Source organism: Xenopus laevis, chromosome 4S (genome assembly GCF_017654675.1).
Source record: "Xenopus laevis strain J_2021 chromosome 4S, Xenopus_laevis_v10.1, whole genome shotgun sequence".
NCBI lineage: Eukaryota > Metazoa > Chordata > Amphibia > Anura > Pipidae > Xenopus > Xenopus laevis.
Genome location: NC_054378.1, coordinates 77,356,128 through 77,373,671, shown reverse-complemented (window position 1 = coordinate 77,373,671; position 17,544 = coordinate 77,356,128). Strand labels below are relative to the sequence as shown.

Below are 17,544 nucleotides of genomic sequence, written 5' to 3'. Positions count from 1 at the left end.
CACAGGCACATGTACACGTGACGCCACAAACACTTATAAGCAATGTAAGCTAATGGAGCGATATACAATAGTAACACGTAGGTAGTGTGTTATATAGCCAAGGAAATGATACACATGTTACATAATGGCCGGTGTAAAGACTTCAGCAATGCTGTGTCCCTTAGGCAAGCGAACACACACAATGAGAGCCCCACACACTGTCTCCACACAATGTATCATACACTCCCCCTCCCTCAGGCGGCCAGGTGGGTGAGGGGCAGCGGAAGGTCCGGGCTCCTCCCCCTCACTGCACGTTCTGATGGGATACACATAGTACTTGCACAGGGGACGCACAGACATGGGCCAGGCCTGGGACATACAGACGCTGAGACACTGCTAGAGAAAGGAGCCCTCACACTGGGAGAGAAAGAGAGACACTGGGAGACTTTCACACAGCCAGAGATGGGGTCAGGCGAGGCGTATAGTATATCTGAGAGAGAGACAACAGGAAGAGACAGATAGACGTTACAATAGTAGAAGCCAGTGCGTTGAGAGCGTTTGCTGTAGCAGAGAGTGGCATCTATCGGCACACTCCATTAAGCTGGTGATTCCGCCCCGTACCGGTTACTACTGGGACACTCGGCACCGGGACGCCCCCTCGGAACTAACAGCGTCATCTGTGTGGGCTCCGAGTCACCTGGAGCGGCGAGTTTGTGCTTCTCTCGACCGTGCGGAGCAACTGAAACATGTTCGCTAAAGGGAAAGGTTCGGCGGTGCCGTCAGACGGACAGGCCCGAGAAAAGTAAGATGGGCCTGGGTGTACAGGGAATGCATAGCCTACTCTTTCAATATAGTGTGCCTCTATCCTTAACATTGTGCTGCCCCCCTCCCTCCCTCCATTCATTGTGCTGGGACCCCCCACCCCACGTACTGTGTGTTTTTTGTAGAGTTTTTCCCTAGCGATGCTGTGCTGTGGACCTGTGGTTTTCTCAAGCTGCACTGGGAAATGCAACCTCATAGGTACCCGGATCTACCATTGTATTTACATTCTGACTTTGCCCCTGCTTCTTCTTACACCTCCCTTCCCCCTCAGTGACTGCTCCATGTCCCCCGCACAGGGGCACCTCTGCAACCCTTGTCTGTCACCCCCTTCAACTCTTATGCCTCTACACCAGTAAGATGTGCTTCATTCTGGCACTCCAGTGAGGCACTTGGCCTCTGCTCCCCCCCCTCCAATGAGACTCTTGGCTTCCGACCCTCCCTCCCTCCATTGAGGCGCTTGGCTTCTGCCCCCCCCCCAGTGAGGCGCTTGGCTTCTGCCCCCCCCCAGTGAGGCGCTTGGCTTCTGCCCCCCCCAGTGAGGCGCTTGGCTTCTGACCCCCCCCCAGTGAGGCGCTTGGCTTCTGACCCCCCCCCAGTGAGGCGCTTGGCTTCTGACCCCCCCCCCAGTGAGGCGCTTGGCTTCTGACCCCCCCCTCCAGTGAGGCGCTTGGCTTCTGACCCCCCCCTCCAGTGAGGCGCTTGGCTTCTGACCCCCCCCTCCCGTGAGGCGCTTGGCTTCTGACCCCCCCTCCCGTGAGGCGCTTGGCTTCTGACCCCCCCTCCCGTGAGGCGCTTGGCTTCTGACCCCCCCTCCCGTGAGGCGCTTGGCTTCTGACCCCCCCCCCCAGTGAGGCGCTTGGCTTCTGACCCCCCCCCCTCCAGTGAGGCGCTTGGCTTCTGACCCCCCTCCCGTGAGGCGCTTGGCTTCTGACCCCCCTCCCGTGAGGCGCTTGGCTTCTGACCCCCCCTCCCGTGAGGCGCTTGGCTTCTGACCCCCCCCTCCCGTGAGGCGCTTGGCTTCTGACCCCCCCTCCCGTGAGGCGCTTGGCTTCTGACCCCCCCTCCCGTGAGGCGCTTGGCTTCTGACCCCCCCCTCCAGTGAGGCGCTTGGCTTCTGACCCCCCCCTCCAGTGAGGCGCTTGGCTTCTGACCCCCCCCCTCCCGTGAGGCGCTTGGCTTCTGACCCCCCCCTCCCGTGAGGCGCTTGGCTTCTGACCCCCCCCTCCCGTGAGGCGCTTGGCTTCTGACCCCCTCCCGTGAGGCGCTTGGCTTCTGACCCCCCTCCCGTGAGGCGCTTGGCTTCTGACCCCCCCCCAGTGAGGCGCTTGGCTTCTGACCCCCCCCCCCTCCAGTGAGGCGCTTGGCTTCTGACCCCCTCCCGTGAGGCGCTTGGCTTCTGACCCCCCTCCCGTGAGGCGCTTGGCTTCTGACCCCCCCTCCCGTGAGGCGCTTGGCTTCTGACCCCCCTCCCGTGAGGCGCTTGGCTTCTGACCCCCCCCTCCCGTGAGGCGCTTGGCTTCTGACCCCCCCCTCCCGTGAGGCGCTTGGCTTCTGACCCCCCCTCCCGTGAGGCGCTTGGCTTCTGACCCCCCCCCCTCCCGTGAGGCGCTTGGCTTCTGACCCCCCCCCCCCTCCCGTGAGGCGCTTGGCTTCTGACCCCCCCCTCCCGTGAGGCGCTTGGCTTCTGACCCCCCCTCCCGTGAGGCGCTTGGCTTCTGACCCCCCCCTCCCGTGAGGCGCTTGGCTTCTGACCCCCCCTCCCGTGAGGCGCTTGTCTTCTGACCCCCCCTCCTCCCGTGAGGCGCTTGGCCTCTGACCCCCCCCGCCTCCAGTGAGGCGCTTGGCTTCTGACCCCCCCCCAGTGAGGCGCTTGGCTTCTGACCCCCCCCCCAGTGAGGCGCTTGGCTTCTGACCCCCCCCTCCAGTGAGGCGCTTGGCTTCTGACCCCCCCCCTCCAGTGAGGCGCTTGGCTTCTGACCCCCCCCTCCCGTGAGGCGCTTGGCTTCTGACCCCCCCTCCCGTGAGGCGCTTGGCTTCTGACCCCCCCTCCCGTGAGGCGCTTGGCTTTCTGACCCCCCCCCCCAGTGAGGCGCTTGGCTTCTGACCCCCCCCCTCCAGTGAGGCGCTTGGCTTCTGACCCCCCTCCCGTGAGGCGCTTGGCTTCTGACCCCCCCCTCCCGTGAGGCGCTTGGCTTCTGACCCCCCCCTCCCGTGAGGCGCTTGGCTCTGACCCCCCCTCCCGTGAGGCGCTTGGTTTCTGACCCCCCCCTCCCGTGAGGCGCTTGGCTTCTGACCCCCCCCCTCCCGTGAGGCGCTTGGCTTCTGACCCCCCCCCTCCCGTGAGGCGCTTGGCTTCTGACCCCCCCCCTCCCGTGAGGCGCTTGGCTTCTGACCCCCCCTCCCGTGAGGCGCTTGGCTTCTGACCCCCCCCTCCCGTGAGGCGCTTGGCTTCTGACCCCCCCCTCCCGTGAGGCGCTTGGCTTCTGACCCCCCCTCCCGTGAGGCGCTTGGCTTCTGACCCCCCCCTCCCGTGAGGCGCTTGGCTTCTGACCCCCCCCTCCCGTGAGGCGCTTGGCTTCTGACCCCCCCCTCCTCCCGTGAGGCGCTTGGCCTCTGACCCCCCCCGCCTCCAGTGAGGCGCTTGGCTTCTGACCCCCCCCCCCGCCTCCAGTGAGGCGCTTGGCTTCTGACCCCCCCCCTCCAGTGAGGCGCTTGGCTTCTGACCCCCCCCCCTCCAGTGAGGCGCTTGGCTTCTGACCCCCCCCCTCCAGTGAGGCGCTTGGCTTCTGACCCCCCCCCTCCAGTGAGGCGCTTGGCTTCTGACCCCCCCTCCAGTGAGGCGATTGGCTTCTGACCCCCCTGCTCCATTGAGGCTTCCATTGGCTTCCGACCTCCACTCCAGTGTGGCGGTTTGGCTTCCGCTTCATTGAGGTTTGATCCCTTCTCACTGGTTCTTGACTTTGTCTCCACCTCAGTGAAGGTCTAGGCCTGGGATCCCCAACCTTTTTTACCCGTGAGCCACATTCAAATGTAAAAAGAGTTCGGGAGCAACACAAGCATGAAAAAGTCCATGGGATGCCAAATAAGGGGTGTCATTGGCTATTTGGTAGCCCCTATGTGGACTGACAGCATATAGGAGGGTCTGTTAGGCAGTACACCTGGTTTTTATGCAAATAATTCAAAAATATGCACCAGTTTTGAGGCTACTGAGAGCAACATTCAAGGAGTCGGAGAGCAACATGTTGCTCATGAGTCACTGGTTGGGGATCACTGGTCTAGGCTATACCACCCTCCCAGACAAAGATATAGGCAATTTTTAATGGTTGTTGAAAACATTTCTTCAAGACAGGGTTGACTGACCGGTGAGGGTTCCTCTGTCCAATGACTAGGAGGATGTGTTACTAAATTATGCCAACAAAGCTATCCAAAGGAACCAGTTAGATATTTGCTTTCGTTACTTGTAGCAGACTGATAGTTGCCATCAGAGATTGTGGAACTGGTCTTACTTCATGTACACTTGGGACTCTGGGGCGATTGTTCTCAATGCCAAAAGGTGCTCCTCTGCACCTTTAAGGCACCCCACCCTCCCAGCTGCAAGGTAACTGTGCCTCTAGTCTCCCAGTCTTCTAAGCTCTCATCACCACCAGGGAGCCATGCCTTTAGTATCCCCATTTCCACCCCTCCCCTTTTCCCATGAATCTGTGCTTCTCTGGTCCCCTATTCCCCCCAACATCAAAGCCTCATGGCTCTCCAACCAGCCAGGATCTGGCTGTTCTAGGCTGAATGGAAAATTACTATTCGTCAACATACAGAACATCTAATTGTAAGGACAAGGGGGTTATCAACTAAATAACTTTATAAAAAGCCTGCATGGCTTCACTTGTTTTTCTCATAAGTTGAATGTTGCATTCTGTATATGTGTAGGCACCCTATTTAAGGATGCTGTAATTCAAAGGTTAGGGAGCTGCTCCGTTAGGCACCCCTTTTCCCACCCGCAACTTTTAGGGATTTGTATCATTAGGCTTCCCATTCCACCCCCACTGCAGCGAGTAAGGTTCCCATGCCCTGTGTAATAGCTCTTATAAGCTTCAACATCGGAGAGTTGTGCTCCCGAGTTCCCCATTTCACATTTTTTTACACGTTCACCTTTCCATAGCCAATCATGACTGTTTCCACTAAATGGTACTAAATTTTTATTGAACCTTTCCAAATAATGGATGTAAACTAAGCTTATAAATTTAGGGCTTTTTTTCTGTCAGTCACAGCTGCTGTACCAATGTGCTCACTTGCAGTGACTGTCTATAATGAATAGTTTTCCTAAATGTGATCGTTTGCACTTTCTTAATGTATGCAATTAATAAAACCACACGATCCCTATGCTATTAGCAATTGACAGGGTCAATAATGCACAGCAGTAATTATTTTCTATAAGTGATTTGGGATGGGACCAGTAAGCAACGCCAACTACTCCATGCTAATCTTTAGTCTATGAGCATGTATGCAGCAGCATTTTGATTTTATTATTCAACTGTCATTGGAACCCATATTTAGTACAGGTTAGTGAATATCAACTGCCTTGCACAGCCAGGACATTCATGTTAAACTCTTTCTTTTCACTAAATGAATGTGTTTATTTTTAATAAACTTTCTCTTATATTCCATAGGCTGGCGCTATATGTCTATGAATATTTACTCCATGTTGGGGCCCAGAAATCTGCACAGACATTCCTGTCTGAGGTGAGATCAAAGCTTATGTGCTTAGTAAAAATGTTTGGATGCAGGTGCCAAATTAGGAGATACAGCATCTATAGGTGTGTGTGTGTTGTGGTGTGTGGTCAAGCATGGATTGTGTCTCACTTGAAGCTAGGTATTAATAAAAATGTACAATGTTTTTTTTTCAAAATGCATCAGGTAATAGTGGTGCTCCAGCAGAATTCTGCAATGAAATCTGTTTCTCAAAAGAGCAAACAGACTTTTTGTATATTGAATTTTGAAATTTGACGTGGGACTAGACATATTGTCAGTTTCCCAGCTTCCCCAAGTCATGGGACTTGTGGTCTGATAAACTTCAGTCACTCTTTACTGCTGTACTGCAAGTTGTGATATCATCCCCCTCCCCCAGCAGCCTAACAGAACAATGGGAATTTAAGGAGATAGCAGCTCCCTAACACAAGATAACAGCTGTCTGGTAGATCTAAGCACAGCACTCAGTGGAAAAAGCCAAGTCCTGTTGCGTCACATTCAGTTACATTGAGTAGGAGCAGGCCCGGATTTGTGGAAAGGCCACCTAGGCCCGGGCCTAGGGGGGCAGGATTTTAGGGGGGCCGTATGTTGCCCAACTGCACCCACACTGGTTCAAAAACAAAATGTGCTGGAGATACAATCATTTTTTAAATTTCCCATGCGCCAATCCTCATTGATGATGAAAATTTGCACAAATAAAGGGGGGGGGAACAGGGGTGACGAATGGCAGTGGGCCTAGGGGTGCCCACTATGTAAATCCGGCCCTGAGTAGGAGAAACCACCTCCTGCCAGAAAGCAGTTCCATCCTAAAGCCAATGACAAGGAAAAATGACCTGAGATGGCTTCCTACACACCAATATTGCAACTAAAAAAAATACAGATGCTGGTTCAGGAATGAAATTTTATATTGTAGAGTGAATTATTTGCAGTGTAATTAAGAAATAAAAAATACACCATAAAAATCATGGCAGAATCCCTTTAAACAATTGACTATTGTCTAATATATAGGGACGCACCGAATCCAGAATTCAGTTCGGGATTCGGCCTTTTTCAGCAGGATTCGGATTCGGCCGAATCCTTCTGCCCGGCCGAACCGAATCCGAATTTGCATATCCAAATTAGGGGTGGGGAGGGAAATCGTGTGACTTTTTGTCACAAAACAAGGAAGTAAAAAATGTTTTCCCCTTCCCAAACCTAATTTGCATATGCAAATTAGGGTTCGGTCTAATCTTTCGCATAGGATTCGGGGGTTCGGCCAAATCCAAAATAGTGGATTCGGTGCATCTCTACTAATAAATATATCCCCATAAGTGGATGCCTTAATATGTATATTATTTAAAAACAATGAATCCTAAAGAGCTCATAAGCTTTTCTACTTATGAGTGTTAAAACATCATGCTTTCTCCCATGAGAGCATATTTACCCCCTTCTCCCACTGTATTTGTATTGTATTATACATTACCAGTATGGCTAGCCTAAATTCTTTAATGTTATTGTGTCATGTACTCTTTCCCATTGCTAATATATTTCATAATCTGAATGCTTTCCATCCTGTATGTTTTTATACAGATACGATGGGAGAAGAATATTACTTTGGGGGAACCTCCTGGCTTCCTACACTCCTGGTGGTGGTGAGTAGTGGTCTGTTTTTTTTTTTTTAAATTAATTCATTTTCCATGTAAAGAAGTTTTTCTTAACCATTTTTTAGGTAGCCCAAATTAAAGGGCACCTGTTGGGTAAAAATGTTATCACCAACCAAAGGTGCATGATTTTTTTCATGATTTCATCAAGTTTTTTCCCCCCACAAGAAATTTTCAGGAAAATGATAAATAGAGGGAAAAAAAATCTGTGCGGATTTGGTTGAGTATTTTTCAGGAAAATTGTGAGAACATTTCAGATTTCAATAAATAACACCCTATGTCTATTGACTTTTTTCACATACGCCAATCAATTTTAGGCCGAAGATTGGTGCCTATTCATGTCTATGCTGTATTCTCAGTCCATGTGGCCCTTGCCTAATTGGTCTTTATGGGCCCTGCGGAATGTTATAATTGTTTTAGGTGATGAACAGTTAAATCTGCATTATTGGGCCAACCCCTTACCATATGCTCATTGTTCCCAAGTCCAAATTTGGACATATCCATGAAATTCTCCATGTTATATTTTTACAGAAACTCTTTTAACCTTGAATTGTTTGCTTTTTATATATAGCTTCCATATATTTTTTTCTTAGTGTATTCTGGGACTTGTACTGTGCTGCTCCTGAGAGACGAGATACCTGTGAACATTCAAGTGAAGCAAAAGCTTTCCACGATTATGTGAGTAGTACATATCTACTTTTGTAACTATCTGTGAGTAAAAACTTGCAGAGATACGGAACCTTTCAGTAGTCTAGTTGTGCTTAGCATTTACTCAATCTGCAGGCTGTGGCTGCTATAGTGTTTTTGTTTGCTGGTGTTGATATAGGTTCCATATAACAGAGAATGGTGGCTTTGGACTTGTGTTCCAAAATGCCCTGATAGTTTACTTACTATTTGTTAAATGTGGTTGAACGGAATCTGTTGGCTTGCTGGAAGATTATATTTATAAACATTTTTCTTTGCATATTTGTGAGTTTAAAAGCTGAGAATGTAGCAAAGCAGCTAGTACACTGGCCTATAGTGGATCACTGGTTTAGTGCTTGGTGCAAGAGTTCCATATTTTAACTAAATTTGCAATGTTTATTACACTGCACACACAGGGTATTGTTCTTTTTTTAAGGGCACAAAGCCTTAGTGTTGCAACAAATTATATATCATTTAAATAAGTTATTTTCAAGACTTCAAAAAGGTCCTAGATGTGGACCGAAACGTCGGCCTGTTTTTAATTAACTTAAATAAAATTATGGTTTTAAAATAACCTATTTAAATGTTCCCAGTGTGCACTCATTCTCCCTTGGAAAACTATATATATACACACACACACACACACACACTCACACACACACACACACACACACACTCACACTCACACTCACACTCACACTCACACTCACACTCACACTCACACTCACACACACACACACACTCACACACTCTCTCTCTCTCTGGGTGCTACGCTGAAAATAGCTGCATTATCCAATTTCCACTGACAAAAGGTGCACACCAGGATTTTTCAGTTTAAAACTCCATATTTATTAAATAGATTTAAAACAGGAACCGGTTCCTGTTTTAAATCTATTTAATAAATATGGAGTTTTAAACTGAAAAATCCTGGTGTGGAAATTATATATATATATATATATATATATATATATATATATATATATATATATATATATATATATATATATATATATATATATATATATATATATATATATATATATATATATATATAGAATAAAAACTATTGTTAAATGCTGGCCCATATCCTAATTTCCATATTATACACTGTGCTATTTTTTTTTTTTTTTACTCTAACCTTATGATAATTGTTGTATCAAGTCAACACATTTGCCTTTGACCATGGCATATTGGTTTTTTTGGTAGCTACAACAAATTGGCTACACTGTTATGTATGGAAAGAGGTTATACAGGATCTTCTTGTAAAATGTATATATCGTTTACTGTTATTTGTATAGCACCAACATATTCTGCAGCATTTTTCAGAGAATGTACATCATGCTTATTAGTCCCTGTTCCTGTGAAGCCTACAATATAAGGTCCTTGTCACTTTAACACATACTAGGACATTTCATAAGCAGACCATTAACCTGCCTGTATATGTCTGGAGTACTTGGAGGATACACACACACAGACATGGGTAGAACATACAATTCAGATAGTGTCCAGGTTGCAATCAAACTGTGGACCTCTGCAAATAAGAAGTAAAAGTTTTTTATTATTATTATTTTTTTGTGCTACTTTTGCTGCCCATTTCACAGAATGTTGGCTTTGTTTCCCTTAGGGGTTATACACTACAAGTACTTCAGAACCCAATTAGCATTTGTTTTTTTACACTTGGCATATGTAAAACAAGCTTGCTCTATAAACTAACGTTTTGCTTTAAATGGTAATCCAAACTCCTGCCTGAGTGGCAGTGCTGCCATCTGGTTCATTAATAGTTAATGGGCTGGACATTGCCTCAGGCATGCAGTGTAATATACATATATGCAGAAAGATGCATTTAAGTCTAAGCTACTATAAAGCCATCTGTGTCTTTCTCCAGGATGAAGCAGTTGTTGGGGATTCTACTCTTTTTCATCTCTGCAATTTCTTTTGGTATATTGCTAATCATTACATGATGTTCCTGGACAGAACTTTCATTTTGTAAAATTGTTATTTCAAATATCATAAATGTGAAAATAGAATTTTTAAATTATCATATTGAGGCATATTGTATCAGTGTAACAGTTTATTAGGTTTGTGAGTAGCTGCATGTGATCTCTTATTTTTAAAGGGGCTGGCCCCTCAAACAGTTTTGCAAACCGAATGAAAATGGAATTCTAAGCAACTTTACATATACATTTATTACAATGTTTCGGTGGGTTTAGAAGTAACTAAATAGTATTTGTTTATTCTTTTACATTCTCTGATTCTGACAACAATAAGACAATATAGAGGAAGCCTGTCCTCCACCAGCTGGATTCTGCTACATTGTTTTGAGAAACGTAACCCCTGGAGCAGAAAATAGACAGGGAGAGGCAGTACATAGTTGTTTAGAAATATGAAGTATGAAAACATTGAAAAATGTTTTACTTAGTCTATATTTGAACGTTGCTTATAAAAACCTTGTTTCACTAAGCAAAAAAAAAAAAATAGCATTTTTAAGAATTACACAAGGTGCTAATCATGGAGGACTTTCACTTTTAAGACATTGTCTGAGCAAAAATAGATTGAGGTGTTCTCCTATAGAAGCAAAAGTTCATATGAGTACATCCCCAACATACACATACAACGGATACTACTCATGATTTGCAACAGGAGGAGGGCTGGGTGCCCTATGGGAATGTTTAAGGGATGCAATTGCCTTTAATAAATGCCATCAGTTGTGCAACAACTACTTGCAGCTGTATATGCGCCCTGTAGTCTAAGGTTAGGGTCAGACAAGCTGAAATCCGCAGGCTAATTTCAGCCCCCAACCGCTAGAATTGTAGGAGTGAAACTATTCCAAATTATGTTTATTCTACTTCTTAAATGATTTCTATGTTTAGCCATTTTTCATCTACAGATTCCATTTTGTACCGTAAGTCTATAAGGTGGCCCAGTATATTATACACATCACAGCAGTGGCAAATATTACTGTTAGCAGTACAAATTACATTTCTAAACTGGGAAAAAATTACGGATATATTCAAAACTTCTTATAGTTGCATTGGGCTGGTATACAAAATACTATAGCACTTAGGTTGGGGAAAGAAGTCAGTGGCACAACTAATCAGGCTGAGGTATGAACAATCCCTGTGTGGGCTATCAGTTAGAGAGTCCAATTTATGGCATACAAACCTTTAAAATATGTGATTGTTACAAAATGATTAAACAAAAGATGGATGTGATTTTAGATCTTGCTATACAAGAGAGCTTGTACTGCATGGCAGTCCAGATCATTCAAATGAGACCAGAACGGGAACCAGCTCCCCACCATTCAGGCCATCTTGCCCAGCTTATAACCCTCATTTCCTTTCTTATCCTTGTTCACGGCAACAAAAGAACACAAAGCTCATGCCACATTTGCAATTCTCTGCTTCAAGAACAAAAAAGCTCTTTAGCATAGTAGGTAACAGGCTGCAATAAATCAGTAAACCAGACTGGAACACCCCCTGCCCTGTTATCTGGCCCCTTTCATGGGGGTGGTGTGCTAATTAACAGTTTTGTTGTGAAAATATTTTTGTGTGTGTTTTATATCCCGGAATATGACTATCCGAGGTAGATTTTGGTTTAGATGCTTCCCAAACTTGTCAAAACAAGTGTTTTTGATGCACCCAATTTATTTATAAACTGACACATGCATTTTGTTTTTTTCTGTGTCAATTTGAAAGCAGAGGGATATCTCTTGCCAATAACTCATAACTTTGTTGCAATTGCTTTTCCCTCACTTTCAGGAAATCCTTGTTTTAGTAGCATTTGTGTGCATTTTCCATATCCCTATAGTGTAGTTTTGTTTTAAAGGGGTTGTTCACATCTGAGGTAACTTTTAGTATGATGTAGAGCGTAATATTCTGAGACAATGTATAATTGTTTTTCAGTTTTTATTATTTGTGTTTTTTTATTTATTTATCTTTTTATGCAGCAGCTCTCCAGTTTACACTTCTGGTTGCTAGGGTCTTAATTACCCTAGTAACCATAACCATGCATTGATTTAAATGAGACTGGAATATGAATAGGAGGGGGCCTGAACAGAAAGGTGAGTAATAAAAAGTAGCAATAACAATACATTTGTAGCCTTGCAGAGCTCTTTAGATGGGGTCAGTGACCTCCATTTGAAAGCCGTAAAGAGTCAGAAGAAGAAGAAGGCAAATATTAAAACACCTATACAAAATAAATAACCAAGACCAAGTGAAAAGTTGCTTAGAATAGACCATTCTATAACATACTAAACGTTGACTTAAAGGTGAACCACCCCTTTAAGTGAATCCTTTCAACAGGATGACGTTGAGCAGAGAAATGTGTGTACCAACAATACAACACAGTTAAACTTGCATTTTCTTAACTACATCAGCGCATGTAGAGATGAAAAGGTATAAAATAAATTTTATTTTCATAAACAAGTAAATGATTGCGTATTGTACATTTAGACTATTACATTTATTTTACCTGTGCTCTTAACCCCTCCTATTCTATGCCGCACTGGGTTTAGCCATAAAAGATCTATGGCAATGATTAGTGTCATCTTAATTTTTCTCAACATGGACCTTCACTACATGTCTTTTACTATAACCATTTTGAGGTTACTTATTTTGTTTTTTTGCCCCAAAGTCATTTTCTAATTGTAGTAATTTGCAAAGGTGGTTCTTCAAGAAGTCCATATTCTAAGCAGCAAAGTAAACCCCCAAGGGCAGGATTATACATTGAATTCTTTACTGTCCAGATTAAGGCAGATCCACCTGGACTGCTCTCCCACCCCCAAACATAATTCAATTTGCCTTTGTTTCATATACAGGTATGGGAACTGTTACCCAGAAGGCCCGTCTCCCATAGACTCAATCAAATAATCCAAATTTTTCAAAATAATTCCCCTTTTCTCTGTAATAATAAAACCACAGTTTGTACTTGATCCAAACTAAAATAATTAATCCTTATTGGAAGCAAAACCAGCTGTTTATTTAATGCTTGAATGATTCTCTAGTAGACTTTATGTATGAAGATCCAAATACTGAAAAGATGTGTTATCCGGAATGCCCCAGGTCCTGAGCATTCTGGATAACGGGTCCCATACCTGTATTACTGAGTGCAAACAAATGATTTCCCCAGTGTTTAAACAAGTAAAACTCACAAAACAGGGAAAATATGTAACAGAATGATGTCTCATGTGGAGGGAACATTATTTCTATTTTGTATCATTTGTAAATGTGTTACCAATTTCAGTATTTGACTGGTAAACTTGTACAACTGGAGTAATTGCGCTGTAAGAAATATACAGCCAACTGGTTAGGTATTTTTCTATTGCATATAGATGTGTGGGCTGAATTAGTAGCCCCCCCCCCTTCCCTTCCTCTTTTCAGGGCGCTTCTCCCATTCATATTCTTGTCTGTCTTTCAAAGCATTGCTCAGTTGCTAGGGAAAATTGGACTAAAAACCAAATCGCTGCTGAAGTTCCAAACTGGGGAGCTGCTAAACAATTGGAACATGAAAATGAACATTTGTGGTCCTCCGTGCTGTTTTTATGCTCTTTAATATATGAAAGCATATGTCTTTATCTGAATAGTGTTTTAATAGGAATAAACTAGTTTGGCCAAGCTCAGTTACAGCATTTCAGAATTCATGGGATACTAAGCCAAAGATGAGTTAGTAAACGTCCCTGCTTCTCATCGGGCACAACACACACATGTTCATTTCCGTATACATATAAATGGAAACCAGAGAAATGCTCTGGGCTTATGTTCCAAAATGCACTACATAAACCCCGTGCTTATCTTCTAGCGGAAGTAACTCTGCGTATAAGATCACTTTCCCTTTCCTCCTGTCAGCGAATGTGTGTAAACACTGGAGGAAAATGTAACTTTGGCAAGCATCATCATCAAGTCAACCAGATGCTACTGAGGCTTCCTAACAGAGCATGAATATTTAAACAGTCCTTGTTAGTGTCTGCAGACATTTTATCCACCGTACTGAAATGAAAACTTGTAGAGTGTAAATGTGTGTTGTTTTGCGTTATTTATGAATTAAAGATGTTTCGTACCAGATTGTTATGCATGAGTTCAATGAAGCGGGCTCCTGTTGAAAAAATTTGGCTGTTTTGTTTATGAAAATATGTTTTTTGTTTTTTTTAATTTCTTGAGCTATGTGGTTGAAGCTGCTTCAGATTTTGTTGTTTTGTGGGATAGATATTTAGATCACCAGAGAATACCCCTGCATCGTGGACTAACAAAACTGCTTCAACAAAGGGTAAAGAGTGTAGATTGTATACTGTAATCTACTTATTTAGCTTGCAAGGACTAAACATGGAGTAGCATTGGTTTCTATCTTTGTCCTGATTAGCTCAAGAAATAAAGCCTATAGATTTTTTATGACTAAAACAATAGGCAAAGTGTATTTTAGCACAAGCACTATTCATTGCACTCATGCTGAACAAGCGGTTTACTTACCCTTTTAAGTGTAAGGCAGTTATTTTCCCACGGAGAGGCTAAAACGTTTTTAGTAGGAGATGTGTCCAATGTGACCAATTGTAAGGGAAGCGGATAGGCTCACACTGCTGATATACTGCACAGCCCCATTTCAATAGGCTGCTTGTTAAATATTTCAGCAATATTTGTGTTGTAATGTCCTGATCTCTTATGGGATTTCATTGGCTCATTTTAGGCCAGTGTAGCAGTGCAGGGGTTAACACCCTGTGGTTTTATGGTTTTAGAGGGTAAGCAGCCACTATGCTCTGAGAAGGACCCTGCGCAGATTAGGTGGGGGAAGGGCATTATTTGCATAAATGATTAAGGCCTAGAGGGAAGATTATGGGCAATTGGGGGGGGGGGGTCAGGGTTTGACGGTGGCACAATGAATGTAACAAAGGCTACAGAAATGCTGCATTCCCCTAGAATACACTGTAGGACTGGTGTCTATGCCAAACCTTGTGTAGGATGTAGCTGTATTTTCTCATATGTTTGGCCAAATCTAGTTTACTCTCAGGAGGTTAGTGTTCTGGGCCCAGATATTACCGAAGTCTTGGGCTGGTTAGACCTGAGACATACAAACATTTGACTTTAGGAATGAAATCACTTAGGATTTATTGCAGGACTATTGAATGGTGTCTTGTTTCATTTGGGGTAAGATGTGGATTGCATGGTATACATTAGTTACAGATATATGTTTTATTAATGTGTTTTCCTTTTCTAAGATTTCAATGCATTTTCCTCATCATTATAAATGTATTCTGTTCTTCCTCTCCATGAGATCCATTTGATGAAGACCCTGGTATAATCCCAGTGTTATGAAAGTGTTTTTTTTTAAAAAATTTTTTGAATCACAGCTCCAAGAATACAGTTTCCTGCTTCTCGACAAGCCTACTCCTCCTGGGTTAGTTTGTCAACTTTTTAGGTTAGGGATTTTTAAGTTCTGGGTTGGGACCCAAAAAATTGGGTCCCCTTGCTTATTCAAGTGGATATACATGATTCCTGAAATAGATGGAAGTTTTTCCTGCAATAGAACATAGTAATTTATGTGACGTGCTTAAGTTTTTAGGACATGAGTGGCAAACAGCTATGTTTCTCAATGCCTATAGAGAGCCTTATCTTCTTCTGCTATTACTGGCAGCTTTACACATTTAAATAAATGGTTATTTTAAGAAACAATCGGTAGCTATTATAAAATCTCATGGAATAGGTTCATAAACACAGGAAAAACTTTTGCAATCCAATAATTGAAATTTGCAGCAATGGTTACTTTTTTGGGTGATGGGGGTTGTAAACATTTATTCTCTGGTCAATCTACAACTAGTTTATGTAATCTTGGCAAAACCATTCACATCATTAGAGGTTTACATTTATGTTACTGGTGCTCTGTCTCAGCCAAGCTTTCTTTTCTCTCCCTTGAAGATAGCATAGTCTTAATGCTAAACAAAGTGCAAATTGCTTTAACTGCTTAATCATGATGTGTAAAGTAAAGGTGATGGCATATGAGAAGTTTTGTCGTCTATAAGAAATCTCCTTGTGGGCGACATGTCCAAATATACCTATGTAACTATCCACTGGTAAAACATATCGGATGCATAATCACACAAAGACAATAGCTGGATGTTACTAGCAGAGACTTCCATTCATCCCAGTGAAATGGTGTTTTCAACAACAGTGAAAAAAACATGCAACAAACTATGCTTTTTTTCCTAAAAACACAAACCTTTGAGAATCAACAGCGATAGATATTTTTGTAGTTATACACACAAAACTGCACAGACTTTTTAGTAAGCCTTACATTGGAATTTGGGAACATGTACCTCCATTAAGAACCAGTGCTTGAATGTGTTTCCTAGGCAACCTCCTGTCACAAATTGGCATGGTGTTACTTGGGACATCTAGGAGATCCCATGTAAGGAGCATCAGATCCTATCCCTCATTCTTCATTAGTCATTTGGTGCTTAGTTTTATATAGTTCCTCCACTGGACAGGAGAAAGTTGCAGTGTTCTTGGACATAAGACTGTTGTTAATTCTTAAAGGGTCTAACCCTTTGATTTAAACATGCTTTCTGGTTCTCTGAGCAGTTTAAAAGGAGAAGTAAACCCTTAATATGAATATGGCAAAAAATTCCATATTTTATATAAATGCAATGATCCAGGATTTAAAACTTGTCACATGGGGTCACCATCTTGGAAATTGTCTGACACCCACATGCTCAGTTGGCTCTGACCAGCTGTTGAGAAGCTAAGCTTAGGGGTCGTTGCAAATTATCAAGCAGAAAATTAGGTTTGTCTGTTATATTGCTGATGCTACAGTGCTGATTATTAAATTCTGATGCTAGGTGCACTGATTTCTGTGCTGCCATGTAGTAATTGTATGTATTAAATACTAATCATCCTTATATTGTGACATTTATATTCTTTGAACTCTATATTGTGAGTCAGTCCCTAAGCTCAGTTAATGACAGCAGCACAGAGCATGTGCTTTGAATCAGCAGAAAAGAAGATTGGGAACTACTGGGGCATCTTTGGAGGAACAGATCTTTACTGCTAAAGAGCTGTGGTTACTTTAGGCTTGTACAGAAGCTCAAAACATAATGTACAACATTTGTAGCCTACTTCTTTAGATAGGCTTTAATTCTCCTTTAAAATTATTTTATGTTTATCTTATCCCTTTACTAATTTGAGGTATTAGCAGTTTTAGACTGCTAATATCACAATTTTCGACCTGCAGCTTTCTTTCTATGTCTGTGATCCTAACTACGTATTAACTTTCTGTGCCCTTGTACAGTCTGTTAACCCTATACTTACCAAGATTACTCTTAGCATTTTCCAAACCCAGACTCATCAGACCATTTGTTGGTCAAATCATGACTCCAGAGAACCGATTTTCATTGTTCCAGTGCCAATGACCGCAATCTTTACCACTGAAACATCTTGCCTAGTTTATGGAAATGTTAGGCTTGTGTATGGCTGTTTACTCCTGTGAACATGCCCATACTGCCCAGAATAGTGATTGTCGTAAGGCTACATTCACGTGCGAGCAGTTTTTCAGCCTGCGTTTAAACATAGGCCTAGAATCAGCCGATCCTCTGGCCTATGATGACTCCTGTGTCTGCCTGGGTACAGACACAGAAGATTTTGGCATGGAAACACAGGAATATGCATTTTCACACTAAACTCTGCTCCATTTGTCT

The 17,544-nt window shown here is 43.6% G+C and overlaps 1 protein-coding gene across 6 annotated transcripts in view; it reads left to right on the top strand.

Annotated features, from left to right (window-relative positions):
* The first annotated feature begins 256 nt into the window (after nucleotides 1-256).
* The window catches only part of ssbp3.S (single stranded DNA binding protein 3 S homeolog), a 31,914-nt gene continuing 14,626 nt past the window's right edge, over nucleotides 257-17,544 (top strand). For 2 of the 6 annotated variants that reach the window (XM_018260919.2, XM_018260924.2), the window contains exons 1-4: nucleotides 258-781; nucleotides 5,466-5,538; nucleotides 7,114-7,175; nucleotides 7,778-7,862. In XM_018260919.2, the coding sequence (XP_018116408.1) occupies nucleotides 726-781; nucleotides 5,466-5,538; nucleotides 7,114-7,175; nucleotides 7,778-7,862 (276 nt within the window). In that variant the 5' untranslated portion in view covers nucleotides 258-725. Of the gene's footprint in view, nucleotides 782-5,465; nucleotides 5,539-7,113; nucleotides 7,176-7,777; nucleotides 7,863-17,544 lie in introns of all 6 variants that reach the window. The other 4 variants (XM_018260922.2, XM_018260921.2, XM_018260925.2 and 1 more) reach the window with 3 other exon arrangements.